Here is a 25383-nt window from a genome sequence, read left to right as displayed (position 1 = left end):
ACCCAAAGGGTGTAATTTTGTTTTATTAGAGTGCATGCCATTCGTTGCTGGGAAGTACCGGGCTCGCCGCGTTAGAGAACGGAAATGCGGACAAGAGAGATGACGATTATGGTTGTGTGGCAAAGGGTGTAATTTTGCTGAAGAGTGCAGCCATAGAATAAAGAACAAACTTGTGCAGCTTCTTACGTTCACATCTGACAAAATGTGCCTACCATAGTTGCCCGGAGCTTCCGAAGGGCGTCACCACCGTATCCGCCGCGCGCTGCCGCATACGCGCACCAGTCGCGCATTTGGCGAGTCAAAATCACTCTTGTTTGAAGGAAAGCGCATGAGAGTAAACGTTATTTATTGTGTGAGTAAACTAATTTGGGTAAATTATGATTCACAATCGTAGTTCGCCCTAACGGATACTTTTCTTTGGCGTCTTTAGGCTCGTAATACTCGCGTGCTCACGAGTAGTGGCGCATTTTTGAAGGCGCAGTGCGCGTTTCTTGGAGACAGTCCCTTGGCGACAAGAGCGGCAATCACGTCGGCTATTGACAGGTGGGTGTGTGGTTGTATTACGCACAGTTATGAGCGAAACTTTAAGCAAGAACACGACGCACTGCGATTCTCAACACCTGTGCATGTCGTTGCAAATTGAAGGAGCGTTTGCTTTGTGTACCCTGTAGCGTTTGACGGCACCGCGATGAACTATTATGAAGTATTGCTGCTTAAAAGTGAAACGTGCCTTTTTGTACTTTGATTTGTCTTGGACTGCTGCTTATCAGCTCCTCACCTACTCCAGCATAGGGTCGCAACGTCTTTTAGTATCATGCGTCAGCTGTCAACGTCTCGTTCCTTCTTGTGCCCACGTTGCATCTTTACCGGTTGCACCTTTACTTGTACGTAACAAAGACAACGAAAAAGGCAAAATGTTATTTTAAAGGCTGACCGAGCCTTATCTTTCAGCTGGCGCTTGAGTAGTTTTACACGCTGGCTTACCTAATCCAGTGTTTAATCATTCTCTACTTGTGCGCTCGTCACTCCCAGGGGAAGTGTTGAGAACGCGAAGTAGCTTTTCAGTCTCGTTTAGAAGTTCCATACAAAAGCTAGACACACCGTAGCTAACTTGCCAAAGTCACAATAAGTGCGCAACATTACTCATAATTTATGAGCGCTGACGTAGTAGCCGACATGTCGGCAACCGTCCCGCGCGCTTAATTACGGCTGGCCTTTGTTGGTTCCCTGAAAGATTTCTGTTCCTCGGTCGAAGCACGAGGTATCTCGCACGCCAGCATTAGCGGAGATAATTTTGCCCCTTGATGCTTTTCAAGAAAACTGATCTGTATTCTACTCGGCTTCCTTTTTCTGTTTTTGAGGTGCGAGTTAAATTTCCTTTGCTTAACTTGCAAGGTTCTTTTTGGCTCCTGCATAAAATGCCCGTTTTTATCCTGCCATCGGTATTGAGTGTTCTCTGAAGTAAAGCTTTGTGTTTGATATGAGCACTGAGTAACAGCATAAACAATTTTTGTGCATTAAGCAAGAAAGTGAGTTCTGCTTGAATTCTTTTTACCTTAACACTTCACAACAAGCTGATTGAATAAACTAATCAGGCAGAGGGACTGCATCATTGCCATATCAGGGTTTTCGTCTCCCTTGGCTACCACTTTCATGTTCACCATCTTCTATCTGTTCAGTATACACTTTGCTGCACCTCAACTTTCTTTTTGTTTGTCTGGATTTCATAAATTCTTTGATCATGTTTGGAGCAAGGCAGAGAGCTATGAAAAAGTTTTAAGCTTATGGCATATTGAACTCTAGTAGCACCACAGATTAATCTAGAACAGCTTTCAAGTGACTCACTGTGGTAGTTCAATGGCTATAGTATTGTGGTGCTGAACGCATTAAAGTCGTGGCTTTGATCCCAGAGGCAGCAGCTGCATTTCATTTGGGGCGAAATGAAAAAAAAAATACTTGTGTGCTTAGATTTAGGTGCACGTTAAAGAACCACAGGTGGTCCAATTTTATGCATGAGAGAGAGTCCAATAAATGTGATACATAAATTTAATAAATTAATCTAGCATTTAAAAGTCAAAAGTGCCTTTGTCGGGCTGTCGGGCTCAGAGAAGAAGCAATGCACTCAACCTAGACCTGAGAAAATCGTACAGTTAAAGGCGTGTATTGTGGTAGAGGTTTTAAGAACTATTAACGCACGCACTGCGGCTGTACTTCTTGAAGTCTCGATTTCTGCGAATCGTAGCCTGCTGCTGTGTCACACATATCTCTCTGATTCCACTGTGGCTGACCGATGAGGCATGCTCGTTTAAAACTTTCTCAGGCTCCAGAGAAAAGGTGTTGCATACTGCTAGAGAGCCCTGAACAACTGTACAAGGGGAATAGCAGCCATAACACATATCACAGTGTACTTATCAAGTCTGTTCCTGATGTTGTGAAATGCTTGTAAATACTGTTATGCAAGTTAAGTCCTCATGAACACTGCATGTGGGACACATTGGAGAACTGCAGTGCTGTATTAGCTCCATTACACATATTGGAGCCAACCTGGTCCCATCATAATGCTCAATACTGGCTTAACACGACCTGTGTAGCGCTACTTCACTCTCAGTGCTTAGAATTTCCAATTGAAGATGCCATTAGCTTTTCTCCCTGTTCGTTAATGTCATAGCAACTATCACCTATGCACTTATTCTGTGCAAACAGCTGTGCTGTCACACAGAACCAAATGATTTCTGGAAGTAGAAATTACTTTCTCTGATCAATTTCTGAGACCAAATATTTTCAGTCACTGCAGGATACTGTATACTCACAAAGATTGTTTGTCATCACATTACCTTAGTGAATGTGCCAGAATTTAAATGTAACCTGCAGCACATTATTGTGCAGTGATGTAAGAATTTAATTTGATATTTTAGGCACAAGCTTGCTTTCTTCAATCAAGCGCTTCTTGGTGGTGAGAGGTTGAGAAAACGCACCACCCATCTTGCTGTGCACCTTGTCATCATTAGTTTCCAACCACCTCTATGAATAGAGCTTAAGCTAATTATTCCCTTTAAATAAGTCCCATTCGGTGCAATAATGTGATGCACGTGTACATTCTCTTTCTGCATGAGTGCAATACATTAGAATGGTGATGCGAGGTGCTACGAAACTGGCACAGTATCTTACTGTTTCACTTATGTAGGCACAACCATTGTCCTACTAATGGTTTTGAAACAACCCTAATCAATCTTCATTGCAGAGAAGAGCAGGAGGAGGAAGTAGTGGGCATGGCAGAGCGACTGGCTTCCCTGCCTGTCTTGGATCTGGGAACCTCAACGGATCTGGACAAATGGCTCATCTTCAGCAACCTTGACAAGACATTTGTGTCGAAGCTGCGTCTGGCTTGTGTATTTGGCAGCTCAGGCAACGAGGCCTTGATGGTCACTCAGGACGATGATGTCTATGCACTCGGCTCCAACTCAAGTGGCTGCCTAGGACTTGGAGACACACATGGGAGCCTTGAACCCCGAAAAGGTGCGTGTTATTGTCAATGTTAAATGTAAGTGTTTGCTTTGAGATGGTGCATTGCTGTGCTTGCCGTATAGCACTTTGTGCTGACAGTTGCCATCACTGGAAAAAGTCATTTTTGCTAAATGGTGATATTGAGACTTTATTGCTGGCTGCATCAGACTACAGCGCTATCTTCTCGGCCAATACATATTTTTAAATTTTTGCCACAGTACATGGTTTTGGAAGGTAAAGTGCTTTTGATGTATTAACCGCACAGGTTAGCAAACTCATTCATGATAGCTCAGAATCACTCAGGTCCAGAGCCATACATATTCGAATCCCAGTAAGTCTGAGTGGATGTTGATCTGAGTTTTGAGTCCAGGTGAATCCAAGTGGTTGCTGCGGATAAGTCCTTGAGAAAACACATAAATGGGGCATTGAAAATTATCCCTAGGAAGTTGGCGTAGGGCTAACGGGGAGGGGGACATTGCAAAAAGGGGGTCTTCAAGCGAAAGTCTAAATGCTCTGCAAGAAAGACTCTATTGGGCTGCAGTACAGATAATTCCAATTGATCTGCCATGACGTCTTTTTTTTTTTTTTTTTTAATATATATTTGTCCTGAAGAGCATGGAATTCTTGTATAATGTGTTTGTGTGGGTTGTCTCTTTACATGCGTTAACGTCCAGTCACATAACTGTGTGAAATCGTACCGTGGGCGCAACCGTTGTGGTTTTTTGGCAATCTGGAGGACTTCATGAGGAATGTCATAATACCGACAATATTGCTCATACCGCAGGAGAAGTGGCCTAATCGTGTTCGGTTTATTTGTATAGTGTAAGCATGAGTTGCATTGTGTGAGAATGTTGTAGCATATGTGTTGCGGTGATGACTGAATTCTGAGTACGTAAGAAAAAGTGAGTAATACTCTGCGCTGCTGTAAGAAGGGTTCATTACACTCAACATATAAACTTTGAAAAGGTGATGTTCTGTAGGCACCACTTGCCTGTCGCAGTCCAAGGTTATGTACTGGATCAAGTCATTGGATGTAGGACTGTCTGGCTGAGCCGTAAACCACGAAGCTGTAGTCTAAAAGGCTACGCGCAAGAGACCGGTAAATATGTAAAAGACATAAAAGACATGTTCGGTCGGAACCCCAGTGCTTATGAGATAAAACTTTGAGGATATTCAATGCTTTATTTGCCTTAATCTTTAATATTTTAATCTGGGCTAGGAAGTGTAGTTTTTTGTCAAAGATTACTCCTAAGAATTTATATTCATGTTTTACCGGCAGCGCAAAATCATTCATTTTTATAGCCGGGTATAAGTACAATCCTCGTTTTTGTGAGAATAGCACTGTAACAATTTTTTGAGTAGAGAAGCAGAAGCCATTTTTCTCAGCCCACTCCATTAGTTTATTTATTGTTATCTGGACCTGCCGTTCACATGTTGGTAAGTTTGAGGCGCGGCACGCTATTTGCAGATCATCGACGTATATGGAATGCATAACAGAGGGGGGAATGGCTTTGTTATGAGAGTTCATTTTTACTATAAAAAGTGTTGTGCTAAGTACGCAACCTTGTGGCACACCGTTTTCCTGGATAAATGTGCATGAGAGCACAGTGCCTAGACGGATTTGAAATGTTCTGGATTTGGAATATTACACTGATGGCTCTAAAACAAAAGAACACATGGGTGGGGGGGCCGTAAAGGAAAATTGGGAAAAATGTATCAGATTGCTACTGCACGCCTCTGTTTTCACGGCTGAAGTTTACGCTATATGGGTTGCTGTTAAAAAGATCATCACTGATAAACACATAAATGCAGTCATATACACTGATTCTTTCAGCACACTGAAGGCTCTACATCTGAAATCTGAGTGTGAACCCTTGATGGGGTACATTTTAAACACGGTGGCGCTTAACAAATATGGGAGGTCGATTTGTTTCTGCTGGGTGCCAAGCCATGTTGGGATACCGGGTAACGAAGCAGCTGATAGATGTGCATCGATACCAGCGTACAAAAACATAATAAACACAACACTTCCATATAAAGATAGCATCCGTGTGATTAGAAAGGCCTTAACGTCGAAGTGGCAACACGAATGGGACCATTGTGCCAACAAGCGACATCTCGCTAAGCCCATAGTTTGTGAGTGGAAGTGATGTTGTCATCAGGAATGGTCCTTTGAAGTAGTTTTATGCCGACTACGCATTGAGCACACAGACCTCACCCACAATTATTTACTTACGAAAGAAGACACACCAACATGCGAGAAATGTCAAGAATCACTAACAGTTACGCGTATATTACTGACATGTACACACATTGAAACACAGACGAAACCTTTTGCACAACTTATATCAACTACACATACCTTTACACCCTGCTTTAATTTTAGATGATGATCCACTAATCTCGCTATCTGACTTGCGTAAATTTCTAGACGCTGGATTTTTGCATAATGAATGAATAGAATTTATTGATAGGAAACACAGAGAGGTCGACCTGAGCTAGTGCGCTCTAGTCTGCTACTCTGCACTGGGGAAGAGGGAAGGGGAGTGAAAGTATTGGTATGGATGATGATGATAAGAAAAGTGGTGAGTGCTTATGTACATGAGACAGTTGTCGAGCTTGGTGTCCTGCAGAAACTTCAACAATACTTTTGTTGCACGCATTGAAATTGCAGTGTCAGGCCATGGGCCGAGGATAGCTTCCTCCGACAGTAGTTGTCTGCCAACGCTGGCTAGGGAACTGTCTAATGTCCTTCGCTCCAGCATATATGCTGGGCAGTCGCACAGTACGTGTTGCAGTGTTTTGGGCATCTGGCAGTGTTCACAATCAGGGCTGTTCGATTGGCCGATGAGGTGTGCGTTACGACGGGTGAAAGCAACGCCGAGCCGAACCCTGTGTAGCAATGATATTTTGCTCCGTGTAAGCTTCGGGGGCAAACAGAATTTACCGTCTGGGTCAATCATATGTAGACGTCTGTGAATGTTGTCATAGTAGGCTCTGTAAGCCTCTGTAAGGTCCTGCATGAGTGCCTTGATCATGGAGTTGGTGTCAGGTCGCGAGTAGGCAAGCCGTACTTCATCAGAGGAAGAGGAGGCCGACCTTGCCTCACTGTCAGCGAGTTCATTGCCAAAAACACCACAATGGCTAGGCACCCATTGAAAGGTGATCACGTGGCCATGCATAAAATATAGATTATTAACACAGCCTTTTCCTTCCTAAACTGGATTTTAAAATGCCTCGTGCTTGGCGCAGCATAGCCTTAGCCACTTTTGTGCCATTAAACCACATTTAACTAACTAGCCATGATGTTATCTTGTTATCGTACCTTTTAGTGCAAACTATTTGTTGCGAGAAGAGGTTTATTAGCAGCTCTTCATGCAAAGGGCACAGCGACCAGGAATGGTGAGGCAGCCTAAAGCACCGTCCAAAAGGACGCCAGCAACCAGCAGTGTGAGCAGAGCTGAGCCGCTTGTTGGCGATGCGGCTGTACAGTGAGACGTGTCTTCTTCACAATCTCCCAATTGACACGTCCCAAGTGAGACGTGTCTTCTTCACTATCTCCAATTGGGAGGCGGAGGGTCATGGTAGGGCTTGAGACACAAGAGTGGACAATGTCACGTCCGCGCCGGTGCAAGTCTTCAGGTGGTCACAGTGGCTCAATGAGGAAATTCACCGGGGGTGTTCGCTCCAAGACTCGGTAAGGCTCTTCGTATTTTGGGACAAGTTCCGAGGAAAGTCGCGGCGTTTGAAAAGGGACAGACAGCCAGACAAGAGAGCCTAGAGCATAGGTGGTGTTTGGAAGCGGGTCGGTGCGGTTTTCTTTCTGGCGCTGCTGTTGCTGTGGCATAAAGGTGCGCGCGAGCTGGCGGCATTCTTTGGCTTGTCGGGTGACGTCAGACACAGGTAGACACTCCGAGGGGTCAGGACAGTATGGAAGGAGCGTGTCAATGGTATGCGTAGGCTCACGGCCGTACAGTAGGAAGAAAAGTGAAAATCCCGTAGTGGCCTGGATCGCAGTGTTGTATGCGAACATGATGAATGGAAGGATGCGGTCCCAGTTACCATGATCAGATGCCACGTGCATTGAGAGCATATTACCAAGTGTGCGGATCGCTCTGTGAGCCCGTTGGTCTAGGGATGGTATGCCGTGCTTGTCTGATAAATAATGTGGCATTCCGAAAGCAAGCCTTCAACGACTTCGGAGAGGAAGGTGTGTCCTCGATCACTGAGGAGTTCTGGAGGTGCGCCATGTCGAAGGTCGAAAAAGGCTACATTTCACGCTGTAGCACTTGGTAAAGCAGCAGTTTTGGTGTAGCGTGTCAAATGGTCAACAGCAACTACGATCCACTGATTTGCCATCCGGTGTCAATGGAAGCGGGCCATATAGGACGATGCCGATGTGATTGAAGGGTCTGGCAGGGCACGGGAGCGGCTGCAAGGCACCAGACGGACGTAAAGGCGGTGATTTGCGGTGTTGACAGTCAAGACAGCACCGAACAAATTTTTTTACAAAATTGTACATGCTGCGCCAGTAGTAGCGGTGGCAAATTCGTCCGTACGTCTTGAAAGCTCTGGTGTGACCACATTGCAGATCATTGTGGAAAGAGGCACATATTTGCGATCTTAAGCTGCGGGGGGTTCACCAGAAACTACCCACGGACTTCAGGAGCGTAATTGCTTCGGTGGAGCAGCTGGTCACGAATGGCGAAATGAACTGTTTGGCGTCTGAGGGTTCGGTATACAGGGATGGTCGATGATCCAGATAGATGGTCAAAAAGAGAAGCGATCCATGAGTCGCGGCGTTGTGCGGTGGCAAAGGAGTCCATGTTGAGAGATGACATGGAGTGTGTGCAAGGTGTGCCGCAGGCAGAGTCTGGAGGTAAAGGTGAACGGGACAGGACGTCTGCGTCTGAGTGTGTGCACCCACTGCGGTATACGATGTGAATATCGTACTCCTCGATGCGTAGTGCCCAACGGGCTAGGCGGCCAGTGGGATCTTTCAAGTTGGCAATCAAACAAAGCGCATGGTGATCTGTGACCAAGTCGAATGGCCGCCTGTATAAGCATAGCCGGAACTTGCCAAGTGCCCATACTAAAGCCAAGCACTCTTTTTTTGGTCACACTGTAATTGGCCTCAGGCTTTGTCAACGTGCGACTCGCCTAGGCGACTACGTATTCGAAGTAGTTGGGCGAGGACGTTGCAGAGACTGACCCTGCTGGCGTCTGTATGTACCTTAGTTGCAGCTGACAGGTCGAAATGGCAAAGAATAGGTGGAGAGGTGAGAAGACGACGCAGCGTAGCAAATGTGGAGTCACATGCAGGGGACCAGGAGGAGAGGTCGGCATCGCCACATAGAAGCAGAGTCAATGGCGCCATGAACAATGTGCCGGAAATGCGAGCACAAGCCCACAAAGCTTCAAAGTTCTTTGATGGTCTTAGGCTTTGGAAACTCAGCGACTGCTCGAAGTTTTGCAAGATAGGTAGAGTGCCGTGCTTGGACACAACGTGGCCTAAGATGGCGCACTCCCGCATGGCGAAGCGGCAGTTTTTGAGGTTGAGTTGGAGGCCAGCTTTCATTAGACAGGTCAAAACTTGTCTGAGGCAGAGCAGGTAAGTCGGAAAATCAGGCGAGAAAACCATGACATTGTCGAGGTAACGCACACACATAGACTACTTGAGGCCATGCAGTGTTGTCCATGAGTCTTTCAAACGTGGCAGGGGCATTACAAAGCCCAAAAGGCGTCACATTAAATTCATATAAGCCATCAGGCGTAATGAACGCGGTTTTCTGGTGATCGGCTGCAGCCATCGGGACCTGCCAGTACCCTGAATGCAAGTCGAGGGACGCGAAGAATTCTGCTCCGTGAAGATTGTCGAGGGCGTCGTCGATGTGCGGCAAAGGATATATGTCTGTGTACGTTACCTTATTTAACCAACAGTAGTCAACGCAAAAGCGAATAGACCTGTCCTTCTTTCGAACGAGAATGACAGGAGATGCCCAGGGACTGTGTGCAGGTTGAATAACGTCACGACGCAGCATATTGTCGAATTGGGCGGTAATGACACGACGCTCTTCAGCAGAGACACGGTACGGTCGTTGATGTAACGGCAGATGCGAACTGGTGTCAATGTAGTGCTGCACTTCTGCCGTGCGGCCCAGTTGAGGTTGTGAAACGTCGAATGAACTTGTAAAGTGGTGCAGGAGATCAAGAAGATCAGCGCATTCGGCAGGTGTGAGGGTGTCAGCAATGGAACGCGAGAACATATCCCTGGATGTCTCCTCAAGCGCCGAAACTGCACATGGTTGGCCGGAGTCGACATCAAAAGAGTCTGGGGACGTCAACCAAAGACGAAGGGTAGAGGTGCTACACTAAGCCAGGAAATTCACTAACAAGCAATGTATTAAGTGCATAGAGGAGATTGTAGAAGTATATGTTGCTGCAGCTGCCGGCAATGTCAAGCGTTGCAAAGGGTAGTGGTAGAGCTTTAGGGCTCTTGAAGACGCTGGACAGCGTGAGGAGGACCGTTGCATCAGGGATGACATCGCAGGATGCGGGTACAAGGGTGAAGGAGCCAGGCGGAATATCTGTGTCCTTGCGCACGGCAAGTTTAGAAGGGCGATCACGATCTTCGTGCAATGGTGCATGACACAGAGGTAAAAATTCAACTGTAGCACTGAAGTTGAATTTTTACCTCTGTGTGACGCAGTCGATTACAGCTTTATGACGGGATAAGGAGTCCCATCTGAGGATGACATCATGGAAGCATGCGGGAAGAGCGATACACTTGACGATATAAATAATGCCGGGAATAAGCACACGTACAGTAGAGGTTGCGTGAGGAGTGACGTGCTGTGCGCTTGCCGTACGAAGCAATAGTCCAGAAAGCGGCGGGGTCACCTTGCACAGTGAACGGCACAGTTTGGCAGCTATCACAAAAACGGCTGTGCCGTTATTCACAAGAGCGAATGTAGGAACACCTACAGAAATTTCGACCACGTTAGCAGGACATGCGCGAGGATTTAGACAGTTCGAACGCATCTTCTTCTTCTCAGTTGGTTACAAAATGAGATCTCAACTGTGAAAAGTCTTTAGTGTAGCCGAAAGTTTTTTTGCTCAATGATCTGTTTGACAACCAAAATGTCCTTGTCAGTGCAAATTCCGTGGTTACAATGTTCTATCGATGAGTTGCAAAACCTGCAAGGTAGCTTTTCTACACTCCAAAAATTCATGCACAAAGATGGCGCAACTCGTCCTTGCTGAAAAAGTTGTGCACTGTAGTGTCTGGTGGTGTTTATTCATATATTGATGCATGTATACCAGGGCTGAATCCCTTTGTTGTCTGTCCATTGACTCTTTCTCACCCTTTAGGTTTCATTATTTCCTGTATGGCAACCTAAATTTGAGATTAAATTGGTCAGAGCATGTAGTTGGGCTAGTTGGTTCATTATGACAGCAAACAGTTGTAGAAAACACAAGGGACAAGTAAGCAGACCACTATGATCGCAAGGTGTGCTAACAACTGACAGTTGTTAGTGCACCTTGTGATTGTCCTGGTCTTCTTGCTATTCTCTCGTCTGCTGTGGTGCTGTTTTCTGCTGCTAAACTTGAGATAATCTTGTCCATAAGTATTTCACATATCTTCACAGGCAAGAGAGATGTGTCGATAACATTAGCTTGGTACATCACCTGACTGTGAAATAGGTGCACAAGTGGCCAATTGTTGTACAAGTACTATTCATTGTAAAACTCAGAAGCGCGAAGAAAACAGGAATGGGACTGCAGGTAAAAACATGTAAAATAAAAACGACAGGTCTATGCACATTTCCTGTTCTTAACCATTGTACAGCGCTTGCCACTGAACATACCTGTCATGACTCAGTGGCTATGGCATTCTGCTGCTGAACATGAGGTCACAGGTTCAGTTCCCAGCCGAAGCAGCTGCGTTTCCAGTTTGTCAAAATTAATCGATAGTCCTTTCTTGTAAACCCTTGTGTTGCCTTCGAATCTTAAACCTCATGAATTACTTCATTGTGCAGTGGACGCCTTGTGTCGACGGGGTCTACATGCAATAGCCTATGGCAGTGGCCCACATGTCCTGGCTGTGACAGAAAGTGGAGACCTGCTCAGCTGGGGTCACAACGGCTACTGCCAGCTGGGCAACAACTGCAACACGCAGGGTCTTGTGCCTTCCTCCATCTCAGCGGGCTTGTCTCATCGTGTGGCCCAGGTGGCCTGCGGTTCGCATCACTCGCTCGCCCTCACCACCAATGGTGATGTGAGTGATGAATGTATTGTGGCTCATGTGAAGTTAGCCTGTTCTCAGTCTAAGTTGACAAACTGTTAGCTTGAGTCTGTTTCTATTTGTTGAAGCCACTGAAAAAACCTAGTGCTTCCAATTTTGTGTAATGTGCTTTTATATCTGAACATGCACTTCGGGTGTTCAAATGTGGCTCTGATGAACCAGGGGGCTGCTGTACGGCCACATTTGTTCTTTGAGGTTTTGCTCAGCCATTTAGTTTGTTGTTTGTTATATTTTGCACAAGATCTCATCAAGTGCAAACCATAAATTTTCACCGTATCATTGTGAGAGCACATGCTTCTATTGCTTCTATTTAGTCACATTCTAGTTTAATTTAATTGTTTTGAATGAATATTTGCTTTATGTAATCATTGCATAGCAATGGTGAGGTTGCTGCGGTGCTGTAACTTTGTTTTTACATTGGCAGGTGTATGCATGGGGCCAGAACAACTGTGGCCAGGTGGGTTCAGGCTCAACCACCAACCAGCCTACACCCCGCAAAGTGAGCTCGGGTATTGGTGAGTGGACCGTACATACATATTCGGCTGCGCTGTTGCTTGTTTGCATAAATCTTTCCCAACTATGCACATTAATGTGCGAGCAAAATTTAAAGGGGCACTAAAGAGAAGAATAAGTTTGACTGTGTTAATAAATTACACTCCTACAATACCAGAAACGCCACTCTTACTTGGAGAGAAGGCTTAGTAAGCCGAAAAAGGTGCAAGAACAAGACAGCAATCCGGCCCTAAAGTTTCCACACTTCTCCAGCCTCTTGACTTTATCTTGTGAAGTATGAAGTAAATGCTCTTGGGACAAATGAATGACAACACAGTAGTGGAAACAAACCAAAGGGCATTTATTGCACCTTCTATACAATAATCCAGCCAGCCGAATTGCCATAAATGGAACATGCTGATGGGCGGTAACGAATAGAGGAAGTCTTAATCACCATGACAGGATATTGAGTCAATATGTTCGCCTCATGCTGGACCCCAGCAGCTACGTAAATCATTTGCGGGTGAAGTCTTGTGAAAGGAGGTGCATACAAGCGAATGAGGTTAGTGTACATCTCTTCTACTTTAGCTGCGTCGGCTGAGAGCGTCTGCACGCATCTCTCTTGGAGACAATCTGCATTAGGTTTGAAGGCTAGTGTACCTAAGATAGCTGTTGGCTTCGTGTGCACTGTGTTCTCACGCTAATAGTTTGCATTGAAACGAGAGGCAGCATGAAGAGGAATTCGCTCACCGCTGCTGCCGGTATTCATCACGCCAGTGTTTTGACAGCGAGTGCCCGTGGTCATTGAGTGAGAGGTGTTTGTGTTTGCCTGTGCACGCGAGCGAATGTGCTTGTTGATTTAGTTAGTAAGTGAATGTTTACAGCAGTTTATGCAGCTTATAGAATGACTAACCTTACTTCGTATAGCTGTCCAATAATTTGCTATTGCAATAAATGCTTTGCCTTTTGGATGAGCCTGACTTTTCTAAAATGACCGTCCACCATGAAAACACAGAAGCTTCTCTTGGATTGTATAATTTTCAGATCCGATGTCTGGGCTGCTTTAATGTCTCAAACAACCATAGATGCTCATGAGTGTGTGTTTTTATTATCCTGTTTAACTAATATCACTTGTAATTTCATTTTTCCTGCTGTTACTTGCTTGTATACATAAGCATTTCAACATCAGATGCATCAGTGCGTGGGCCCACGCACTCATGCCCTTCTCGTCGCATCCCAAGGTGTCTGTTGCCGTTGCCGTAGCACTTGCACACGTATGAGCGTTGCGTGGTGGCAGCGGTGCTGTTTCCCTCATGACCGGCGATTTCATCCTACACACTACTACGTATAAACTACATAGCATCTTCCGGCTCCCTTCGCGCATGCTCCGCCATCATGACTTCAATCCCGCGCCTGTTTCTCCCCCGTAGCTTATTACGCAAGCACCCTTGCCAACGCAATTCAAGTTCAGGTGCTGTCGAATAACCGCACACTTTTTTTCGCATGAGATCACACTGCCGTGTGCGCAGACGTGATCTGGGAAGTGGCGTGAATACACCGCCAGCGGCGGATGCAGTCACTCTTAGCCAATTTCCGCACTCTGAGAAGAGACCCGTTCTCAGAGTGCGCGCTCAGTCCATGATTAGGCATGTATAAACACCTCTCGCACAATCGGGATGGTGTGCGAATTGGTTATGTGCCATCTATATATACATGCCTTTCACACAATTAAGTACGCACTGTGATGCCATTATGAAGATATACAGACTCTGTGTAAAGCCACTGTATGGGGCACGTTATATATGATGGACTTCTACGCACGCAACGTTAATTGTCATCTTTATTCTTCCTCTCCTAAGTTCCCTTTTCTTTTTCAGCGTCAAGCATATTTAAACCGGTATTCTCATAGTCAAAGTTTCTATGTGGTTCATGTATGCTATAGTTCCATGTGTCTGTCTTATGCGTACATAGCACAGAGCAGCTTGAAACAAAGGATTGACAGAGAGTATACGAACACAACGCTCATTTCCAACAAAGATTAAACTATTTGGAAAAGGAACCATCATTATATGCAAAAATGCAGGCGGAAAAGAAATGAAAAGCTACAGTGAGGAAAATAAACATGCAAAGTGAATAGAAAAACAAGCCAAGAACCAGTAGAAAGCAACATAAGGCACTTGTAATACGAATAACAATACAAACAATGCGCACTCGTTTGCAGTGACCTAAAGAAGACAAGGTCCTATACAGTACCACGCACCTCATTCTTTCATACATGAACACAACTTTCTCTCATTTGGAAACAACAAATTTACTCCCAATGCACTAAAGTTGCGATAAATAAAGTCGCAGTTTCGGGCTAAAGGCGAAGCATCGTTTACGATAGCAACTTAGTAGACAACTATATAAAAAGTAAGGATAGTAGTTTTGTCAACCGTATAAACTTTAAAACATTCGCTTCCTAACTAAATTAACAAGCATGGCGTCACGTGCACACAAGCATGAACATGTCTCACTCAATGACCGCGGAAACTCTTGAAATGCTGCAGTGAGGAAGTGTGGTGGCAGGAGCAAGGGAATTGACCTTTGTGCGGCCTCTCGCTTCGACGCGAGCTAAGCGATGAGAACACAGCGCGGTGCACTTAGATGTGTAGACTCTTGTTTTCGCCACATATTGCTTTCAAGATAGGGATAGGCGTAGGAGCCATCGGTATAGAACGCCTCCCGTTTGTGCCAGTACCGCACGCAAGTTTCGGGAACTCGAACGCCCGTGATGCGGCCCTATTTCCGTCAGTCTCCGCACACGTGATCGCTTCCTTTTAATGGTGGCGTCGTTATGAACTTGGCATGTCTTTGCAGTCAGCACTTTCATGCTGATAGAGCAAATGTAGAAAGCGGGAAGACGGACGGTGCACTAACCTAAGCCAAAGGAAGCATTGCCTAAGCACACGTACTACAGCACATGGAGGAAGCTACGGCAGCTAGGCTCGAAGCGCGTACGAGGTGACCATTTTGAAATGCCCATGGCGATATGGTAATGCAGATTTAGGGTTGTATGCGAGTCTAACGTACGCACAATTGTTGGACCCGTTTTATCGGGAAAAAATGCGCGTTAGATTCGAGTAAATACCATATTATGTGTAGTAGTACTGAAAGCGCTTATGTGCTACCTCTGTTTTGTGTGTTGTTTGTTGTGCATGCTGCAGTTTCATAATAAATATTATGTGTAGTTCAGTTGCCTTTTTTTACTTGGTATTTATACTAAAAAAAGCTAATTACTACTTTCATTCACCTTCCTTAAGGTGCTTCGAAGTTTCACATTAGAATTCTCAGAAACTGTCTGAGCAATCATGGTATATGTTGTGACCATTATGTTGTCAAATAAAACCTCAAAACATAAAAGCACCAAAAATGGGCGCATTTCTGCCAGTGAGGAAAGAGTTAACCCAATATTTTTCAAGGTAGTTTCATCATGGCCTTCTTTTTCAGAGAAAACCCTGTAACATATACAGTAGAACCTTGATGATATGATCCAGTTTCGTACGATTTCCTGACACGAACATTCACACTACAGAGCACATAGACTGAAACGTTACATTTAGGCTTCTTTTTTGCGCTACCTTTACACTACCTTTCAGCACCTGCATCTTTAAACTATGATCGTATGATACAATTTCTCGGCCCTAGATCCCATGTAAACAAGAAAAGGCGGGATGTCCATGCGATCGAGAACAGTAGCCACCCACTGCAGCAGCTTCCCTTCAGTACGCGCCCGTCGCTGTCACGTTAAAATACCGACGCACACTGAGTTTTCTATTCCAGTACCAGTAAATCTCCTCGCGGGTCATCGCATGGTGTATTTACAGCTATTGCCACCAACCTGATTGCGAAAAGGGTCTCCACCTGTGTGGCACGCGTGGCGTAGTGCCATTGGAAGCGTTCTGCACGCTTTTAACCCTTTGTTACATAAAGAGAAATTACTCATGCAAACTGTGGTTGCTATCAGTGTGCATGCAGAAAAAAGCCAAGAAAATTTTTTTTCTGTGATTTGAAATGTTTGTCACAAGATACAGAATGTCCACTATGGTGAACTACATGCGCACCAGCTCCGTTGAGTTTACGTGCCAACAGTTTTCTTTTGGTTCAACAGGCAGAGTTTCCTGCTAACACATTAACAAACATAAGTTGCAAAACAAGTTGAGATGCAGCGCACGTTACTCTGCATTATAAATACAAAAAAACAGTCACATTTGCCAGTAATGCACAAGTATACCTTGCAGTCGAGTTGCCAGCAATTTATTTTGGGGGCAGCATGGGACCCACTTGACAAGGGGTTCCATGCAGGCAAGTGTTTTCGAAATGTCGCTTTATGCCGCATGCCCTGATTTACAGAAATTCGGGGGTGGATGTGATATGTCAAGTGCGTGAGTGCCGTGATTGGGGTGGGTCAGCCATGCGAAGACAAGACGCTGCAGTGGTTGCGCAAGTACGCTGAAGAAATAATTTGAAGACGATGACAACCAAAATGGCAGGAGGCATGAATTCAAAACAAAGCGTTTAGCCAATGAGTGGCCTATGTGGCAAGCCAAAGGAGAAAAGAAGAAAAAGGAATCCTGGGAGATGGAGAAGATCAAGTCCCAGTGGGGGAGGAAGGAATTCGCTTCACACCAGAAATTCCCCTCCAAAGTGCCCCACTCGAACATGCTGCTAAACCTTGCCAATTTCGAGGACAGCAAACGTAAACTTGCCGAAGCCACAAGAATGACAATGCATGCCTCGCATCATTCAAGCCCTACCAGCTTGGTGCACGTGGACATCTTGTGCTGCAGCAATTCATGCCATAGTTCGCTTATGTAGATGTCAACTACAGTTGAGTCTGCAAAGTTTTTAGTGACTTTGGATTGTACGTTTGCCCAGTTAATGTGTTTCTTTCTCCCCCTTCCTCCCCAACAATGTATCAATGAGGTTCTACTGTACTTTGAGCTAGTGAACATAGCTTATAATTGTTCTATTATTTCTGGCCATCACAGCAGCAGTTTCTAGCTGTCGATCCAGCTCAGCCACTGTCACTTTCATTGTTTCAAGTAATAGCTCTGCACCTTTTCTATAGGTGGAAGACGTTGCATCGGTGTAGCCTGTGGCCAAACTTCTTCCATGGCCGTCATGGAAAATGGTGAGGTAAGTGAGGTTAAATTGTAATAAAGCCAGTTTTTTCAGTACTATTTCTTTGGTGGCACAAGTCTCTGTGTAGTATTCTTTCATATTTGTCTACTCGTTGGAACTATTTTCCTTATGGTAAACAAGCTTTAGTAGCGTTGTCACCATACTTTGCCAGTGTTTCACTGGTCGCCCCAATGTAGCATGTTCATTGACATATACAGGATGTTTTCTTTTTTTCTTCCTTTTCTTTTTTAAGACTATGCAGATTTTCTATATAACAAGGTTATGATTGTGACAAACGGTATTTTTGCTGAGGAGTTTTTAGGTGAGGTGGACATTGCTAAAATATTGCAAGTTGCAGAAAGCTCATTTTAAAGTTTTTTTTCTTAGAACCTTGTGGGCGGTTGTGCCTGTGGCAAATTTGAAGGCAGTCACATTTGAATACACCCATTTGATCTTAAAAATTGCACCTATTTGGAGGCCAGGGAATGTGGATCAGGTACGCACTAAGCAATGTAATTGACTATGACAGATGAGCGACATAGACTTACCTGCCAAAAAAACATGTTCTTACTCAAACACATGCACAGACAAGCTTTGTTTATGAGCAGGCAGCAAACTCTAGATTCACTTGCCACTATGGTGGCCTTGCAGCGACGACGGCATCCTCAAACTTGGCAAGGCCACTAGCCAGTTTCTTGATCAGGGCCCACTTCTCTGCGAACAAACACCCTCATGGCAGTCGACGCACTAGCCAAGTTAGACACGGAAGGGCCATCATCCATGTCGTCGTCATGGGTACTGCTGGAGTCTGGGAAAAGTCCTTGCACCACAATTTCGCTATCTATGGTCTGCGCGCCCAACATTTCTCTGATTCGACGCTTGTATGCACCAAAAAATGAAGTAAATATACGTACTATTTGGCATGCGTTTAGTGACTTTGGTTTAAGCAGTTAGCCAATACATTAGGCTCAATGGCAATAAGGTAGGGAATTCTTTGCAAATATTTAAACCGGAGTTAATTGGGTACGTATTGATGAGCTTTTGCTGTAATATTGAAACAGAGTACGCCAGGAGTGCTTAAAAGGCTACATGTTAAAGGGACACTAAAGTGAAAAATGATTTCTTCTGCATCAGTAAATTACCGTTCTACAACAACAAAAACACCACTCTTACAACAATAAGATGTTTGGTAATCCAGAAAAAGCGCAAGAACGAAATACGGGTGGCGACGCCTACTTAAGTTCGCGCACCTGGGGGCTATGATGTTTTAGATTTTTATGGCATCTTCTAGGGCCTACTAATTATATATGGCGGTACAGATTGACTACATTGTGTTTTAAAGGAACCAAATATTAAATAGGGCAAGTTTCGGGAACCTTTATTCAGCCAACGCGGCCCAAATGCGAAAACTTTGGAATCCCTGACGTCACGCTAACGTACCAGCGCTGGGGTTTCGGCGCGAAATTCAAATACTGATACTTGGACCTTTATTTTCTCATCTAATAATCAAACTATTTTCTTGAAATGACTGCCTGCAGGGTTCTCAAACAATGCTTCATTAGTCTAAACTGAGTTATTGTTTCGCTTTAGTGTCCCTTTAAATATCATATACTAAAATGCCTTGTGACGAAAAGAGCACCCAGGTATGACGCCATGCATCATAGCCAGTTGCAGAAGAAACTGATACAGCATATTCTGCCTGGCAAGCATCTACCGCAATGTGTCTATCAGTATCTATGGCAACATAACATTGAAACTTCGTCACTCACTTAGTCATGGAACACTTCCATCTGATGTATTATCAGGGTGACATTTTCTGTACTTCTGGTGTACCCAATTTCGACCTTGCAGAGATGGAGCATTGAAACTTGATTATGAATATCATGAATTAGGTGCAATTTTCAATATAAAAAAATAGTTGCATTAAAATGTGGCACCCTTCAAACTTGCCATGTAAACAACTGCCCCAAAGGTTACAATGAAAAAAGTACATTAACAAATTCACAGTTTTCAAGGAATAGTCTGGCTCCCTGAGTGATGTATAGCTTGCTCCACTACATAACTTTGTGCATTTTATGTCCACCATGACAGCGGGGATTAAATGTATTGCACTTCTGCTCCAATTTTATGTTTGGTCACGCACACTTGATGACAAACTATTTGAAAGCCATTAGATATTTATGAATGTTAAATATTTGTTCAAAGACCGCATTGAATAGAAAATTATTCTATTTACTATTTAAAATCTTCAAATGTTTGCACATACCTACTTTTCACCCCTGAGCATAGTCCTGTCAACACAAGCTGAAACAAGCAGCAAGGTTTGTCAGACCACTGTATAGATAATTTTGCATGTTACTCAATCGGAGGAACAAACCCTAAATTACTTAAACAAGCAGAACTTGTCACCCTGTTCGGCTTACATTTCATGTTCAGTAAAAAAAACTTGCCTTTCTGTGATGCTTTCAGGTGTTTGGCTGGGGCTACAATGGCAATGGACAGCTTGGCCTTGGTAACAACGTCAACCAAACCAGTCCCTGTCGTGTCACTAACTTGCAGGGTGTTGTGATTCAAAAGGTGTGTACTCTCGTATATGCGACAAGCATTTAGTCAGCATTCTTTGAGTTGAACATGAGAGGACCTTCGTCTAAAGTCCATTTTTCATGAGATACATATTTAGCTAAGCACTGACAGCATTTCACTCGGAGATCTGTGTCCTTACTGGCTACACACAAGTACCAAGTGGGAAGCTTATGTGCGTACTGGAAAGGGCCGCCAAATATATCCTTCCATTAGGCATTGTGCAACATCTTTATTGTAACTGACATCCAACGGAGTGCAAATTGATGAGCCAACGTGCTGGTAATTGTTTTTAGTGATTATTGTGGTAGAGAAAAAAAGTAATGTTATATTGACAAATTCATAACTCTTTTAAGCACTTCTACATTTCCCTGTTACAAACAGCAGTGGCAAGCACACATATAAATGAAGTATGGCGTCTCACCATGCAAGGCTTGGTGAGCAGGCTCTTAGATTTTTGAGAGACAAGAGTATTCATGGGAGCACAACTCTTAATGCACCAAATCTTTATTAACTAATTTGCTTTGAGTGTGCATACATTTCTTTGTATATGAATGAGCAGGAAGGATACCCCTTGTGTTACATTTATTAGCTGCTGCTTTGGGTACTAGAAAGAAATCCATAAGTCTTCACTGGCTTCTGAACAAAGAATTCAACTTATTTAGTCAAATTCAGAGTACTGTACATTGCAAGTTCAGTTCAGTTTTATTTCCTTAAAGACCCCTTTGCTAGTAAAGTTCACTTCATCATTCATTCACTTCTATGGAACAGTGTATGCTAGTGTATGTTTTCTTCAAACTACATAGTGTATGAAAATGCAAGAACTGAAATTTGGGAGAGTTTGTAAGAATTCATACTTCACTTAATATGCAAAAAACGAGCACACAAGAAGTAAGACCCTACAGGGCGAGCACTACTTCAAACAAAGTTTATTCTCGGAAAAACACTGCTTTTTATCAGTTGACACCAATCAGAAGCAAAGTACATCATTGCGCAAGCGCACTCCAAACCATTAAAAAAAAATTTAAGAAAGTACTTAATCGTGACACGGCCATGTTGATAAAAAATGCAGGAAACCAAAAGCTCTCAAAGTGTAAGGCTTATAGAAACAAGCTCCAATGCAAGCCTTTATCATATGGGCACTGATAGTGTCGTATTTGCAGCGAAAGACAACTTATTGAGATATGCTGTTTCACTTATGTGAAGCTTATGTGAAGGCTGGCTGACACACTTAGAACCATTTTTTTAAACGTAGGAAGCCTCTACAACCTCCCTAGTTGTCCTATTTCAGTGCCAAAAAAAAGGACTAATGTGCCTTGCAGAACGGGTTCACATCTGCATTGTTGGCAGCATATGGCAAGACCCAAACATGGTGACCCTTTGAGGGAGCTGTGGTGCTATCTAAGTGTAGCGTTTAGGCAGCGGCCTGTCTGCCTACTAGAAGGGACTAAGCAAATAATTTCTCGTTATCAGGAGTTCCACTTACCAAGAGTCTGAGGTCAAGGGTACACAAGATGCTTTTTTGAAAGGGACGGATACTTTATTTCTAACAGCAGATGATAGGTGGAGTAGTAGTAGGTGTAATAGGATTACAAACCTTTCTCGTACAATTATTCTGCTTGCAAGTAGCCACTGACTAGAGCTAGCAGAACAGGACATATTTACTAAATGAAAGCAGACGTAGTAAAAATTCCCCGCAGGGGCACTGCATCAGCAGGTGTTCGGTGTGTCGCGACACCACATACTCGAGCATATGAGGGTTGGACCCTCCTGCGTTTAACCGGGCGTGGCTTAGCCATGTCCGGGGAAAAGGGTTGAGCCAGTGCTGAGTTTTAGGACCTTTAAGGCCCCTCGATGGAGGCAACACACCCCTTTGGCCTCAGCTTCACGTATACTGTACTCCCAGATTGACCCACCCGGGGGAAATAGGTATAGTTGCCTTTTCCTGTCTCTCTCTCTCTCTCCCTCCAACCTTCGCATTTCTCTCGCTTTCCATCTTGTCTTCTCTTGGCTCCCCGTTACTTCCAATTTTTCCAGGCAGCAAGGGTTAACCTTGTGTGAATAGCCAACCAAGGTTACTTCATATATGATTATAGTGGTAACGTACATCTGGCGTTTGCAGGGCCTGCTTTTACAGGCCCTGCAGCATCTCCTTGTAGGGCTCCATGGTGGGTGGCTGGCGTTACTGCCGAAAACTAAACATTCATCCATGGCTAGTTCCTTCCCCCACTCCCTGATTGCCCTCAGAAAAGAGCGTGCACCGATGTAGTCTTCCAGTATTTTGGTTGGCAAAAAGAATCTTTTCCCCATTTCCATGTCGTTCATTCTAAAAGACCAGATAAATCAGTGCAAACAATTTTACCATTCCTTGTTTCGAGGTCTCTTACCGAAGTTTTTGGTACAAGTTAAGCATTGACGATGGCAAGCGGAGATCTCTTGGAGCTCTGCGACCAGAAACAGTATGAAAAACTGCCCAGTCTAGGCTCCTTTGGGGATGCCCAAGTTAACAGTAACCCCACACTGCACTATGAATACCACCTGTGGCATTGTCTCAGATGATGATCTGTTGGCGCTTACTGAAGCTGACCTCCTGGAGGGCTTCAATGGGCAGAACGTCATTAGCGTTAAACAAATAAAGACGAGTTGTGACATCGAAGAAATCCAGACCAAGCACCTGATGCTCACATTCGGTTCAAGTGTTTTGCCTGAGTCTCTTGAGGCCAGGTACGTCAAGCTTCGTGTTGGGCCATACATGCCAAATCCCCTCAGATGTTTCAAATGCCAACGTTTTGGCCACAGTTCACAGAGCTGCCAAGGCCGCAAAACTTGTGCGAAATGCAGTGCCCATGAACACACCTCTGAATCTTGCGAGAACTCTCTCCATTGTGTAAACTGTGATGGGGAGCACGCCGCATACTTGAGGGTGTGCCCATCATGGAAAAAATAAATAGTAACAATTAAAGTAAAGGAAAACATAAGTTTCAAGGAGGCACGCAGGCGAGTATCTTACTTGCCAAAGAACATCTTTGCTGATGTGTTGCGTCAGGGGACGGTGACACAATGGCTTCCAGCGGCTGTCCGTGCTACTCGCAGTGAGCGGGCATTGAAGCCATCTGCAACCCCCCCCCCCCCCGCCCCTCACCCGGGGCAGTTGCAGCTAGCTCTGCTCCGCCACCGCAGCAGAAGGGGCCATCGACCTCTGGGCAGGTGGCCTCAAAGGGCTCATCCAATGTACCGAGGCACCAGGCTCTTCGAAGTGCATGTCCTTGGACAGCGCTTCGAAGAGCGCGTGTCCAGCGCGTCACAAGAGGCAATGGATACAACAACCAGCCAGACAGCACCTCCAGGGCCTAAGGAGTGGCGAGACTTCCGCGATCGCTCCAAAAGAAGACAAAACTCGCGTCACGGCGCCTGGAAAGGGCCCGTGAGCTAATCTTCGTTTCCTAAACACGCAACACAAAACACATTTATCATAATAGAGACACAAATACTACAATGAAACGTTAGAGGACTTCTTCATTACCTTGACGATGTTAGAGAATTCCTACACAAACATAATCCAAAGCTGCTGTGTGTTCAAGAGACAATCTGAAACCTACAAACACCAAGTTGCTTCATAACTACGCCATCTTCCGAAAAGGCCGCGATGAGGCTGTCTTCGGCGGTGTTGCAATAGTTGCCGACAAGTCTGTAGCTTGTCAACATGTCGCCCTTCAGACGCCCCTTGGGGTGGTGTCAGTTCGGGCAGTCCTTTTTAATACTGTGTTCTGTATACATACCCTCTATCATCTCAGAAAAAGCTATTTCCATGACGTCATTGGTCAGCTTCCTGACTCCTACATACTCGTGGGTGATTTTAATGCCCACAACACAATGCGGGAAGACTCGCGGTGCGATGCGATAAGTCGATTCATTGAAAAAATTTTTCTGACCCCTAGTGCCTGTTTGTTTAATAAGATGGAGCTGACCTATTACAGCGTCCAGCACAACAGTTATTCATCGATAGATATAGGAATTGGCTCTTCTTCTCTTCTGCCTCACCTGGAGTGGAACGTCATCAATAAACTTTATGGAAGTGACCACTTCACTGTAACTTTAAATCTGATAACTGCATGATAGCCCTCCCTATATTCCTTGATGGAAATTAGCATTGGCGGACTGGGCGCATTTTAAAGAATCAACTTATCTACCACGAGATTTTATAAATGATCTTAATATAGATGATGCTGTTATACATTTTACCGCTTTTATTATTGATGCAGCTGAAAAGTTTATCCCGCAAACAAATGGTGTTTCACTTACAAGGTGTGCTCCCTGGTGGAACGAAGACTGTAGAGAGGCGTGAAAGAGGCAGAACAAGGCATGGGGCATATTGTGCAGATCACCAAATGCAGAAAATCTGAATCAATTAAAGAAAATTAAATCAGTGAAGGTGGACAGGGTGCCAAGCAAAGAGAGAAAGCCGGGTGAGGTTTTTCTCAGATATTAATTCATACACGCAAGAGGTGAAAGTTTGGAATGGCTCAAGAAGGCTAAAAGGGCAACAAATCCATCCGTTGCCTCTGGTGAATGACGAAGGGGATACCTTGCAAGACCAGGCAGACTCTCTTGGGGAGCACTTTAGCATGTGTCAAGCATATGTCCATTATCCTCAATCCTTCCTTAACTGCAAACACATAGAAGAACGTAAGCCAGTTGTACATAAATGCAGAGAGAACAAACCGTATAACCGGCCTTTCAGTATTGCCGAGTTGAGAGCTGCCTTGAATGATGCTAGATCTCTGCACCAGGACCTGACAAAGTCACGTGTGACGTGATAAATAACTTGCACACTGACACACAAGTTACAATACTCTTACATTTCAACACTATTTAGGCTGCCGGATAGCTTCCATCCACACAAAAAAAAGCGATTGTGGTTCTTGTTTTGAAGTAGGGTAAAGACCCTTCCTCGGTGGCAAGTTACCGCCTGATAGCTCTCACAAGTTGCCTTTGTAAGCTATTTGAAAAAACGATTAATCAGCGATTCATGCATTTCCTTGAATTGAACAAAATGTTTGACCCCTATCAGTGTGGTTTCAGAGAAGGGCGGTCCACAACCGATCATCTTGTGCGCATTGAAGCAACTATCCGTGATGCATTTGTACACAGTTGTTCTTATCCATATTCCTTGATATGGAGAAGGCGTATGACACAACGTGGCGCTACGGAATCTTGAGACTTGTCAGGAATGGGCATTCGTGGCAATATGCTAAACCTAATAGAAAGCTATTTGTCCAGTCGTACCTTCCGCATCAAGATCGGCAATGTATTGTCATGTCCATTTATACAGGAAACTG

General features: G+C 44.6%; 1 protein-coding gene across 1 annotated transcript in view; it reads left to right on the top strand.

Moving 5' to 3' along the window:
* The first annotated feature begins 249 nt into the window (after nucleotides 1-249).
* Nucleotides 250-25383, top strand: part of LOC126541683 (RCC1 and BTB domain-containing protein 1-like) — a 46960-nt gene continuing 21826 nt past the window's right edge. Inside the window, exons 1-7 of the mRNA XM_055076834.2 lie at nucleotides 250-352; nucleotides 431-543; nucleotides 3242-3516; nucleotides 11544-11782; nucleotides 12234-12324; nucleotides 17412-17479; nucleotides 19934-20041. Coding sequence (XP_054932809.1) covers nucleotides 329-352; nucleotides 431-543; nucleotides 3242-3516; nucleotides 11544-11782; nucleotides 12234-12324; nucleotides 17412-17479; nucleotides 19934-20041 — 918 coding nt within the window. The 5' untranslated portion in view covers nucleotides 250-328. The remainder of the gene's footprint in view (nucleotides 353-430; nucleotides 544-3241; nucleotides 3517-11543; nucleotides 11783-12233; nucleotides 12325-17411; nucleotides 17480-19933; nucleotides 20042-25383) is intronic.

This window comes from Dermacentor andersoni, chromosome 2 (assembly GCF_023375885.2).
Source record: "Dermacentor andersoni chromosome 2, qqDerAnde1_hic_scaffold, whole genome shotgun sequence".
Taxonomy (NCBI): domain Eukaryota; kingdom Metazoa; phylum Arthropoda; class Arachnida; order Ixodida; family Ixodidae; genus Dermacentor; species Dermacentor andersoni.
Note: the sequence above shows the minus strand (reverse complement) of the source record. Positions and strands in the feature narration are given on the sequence as shown.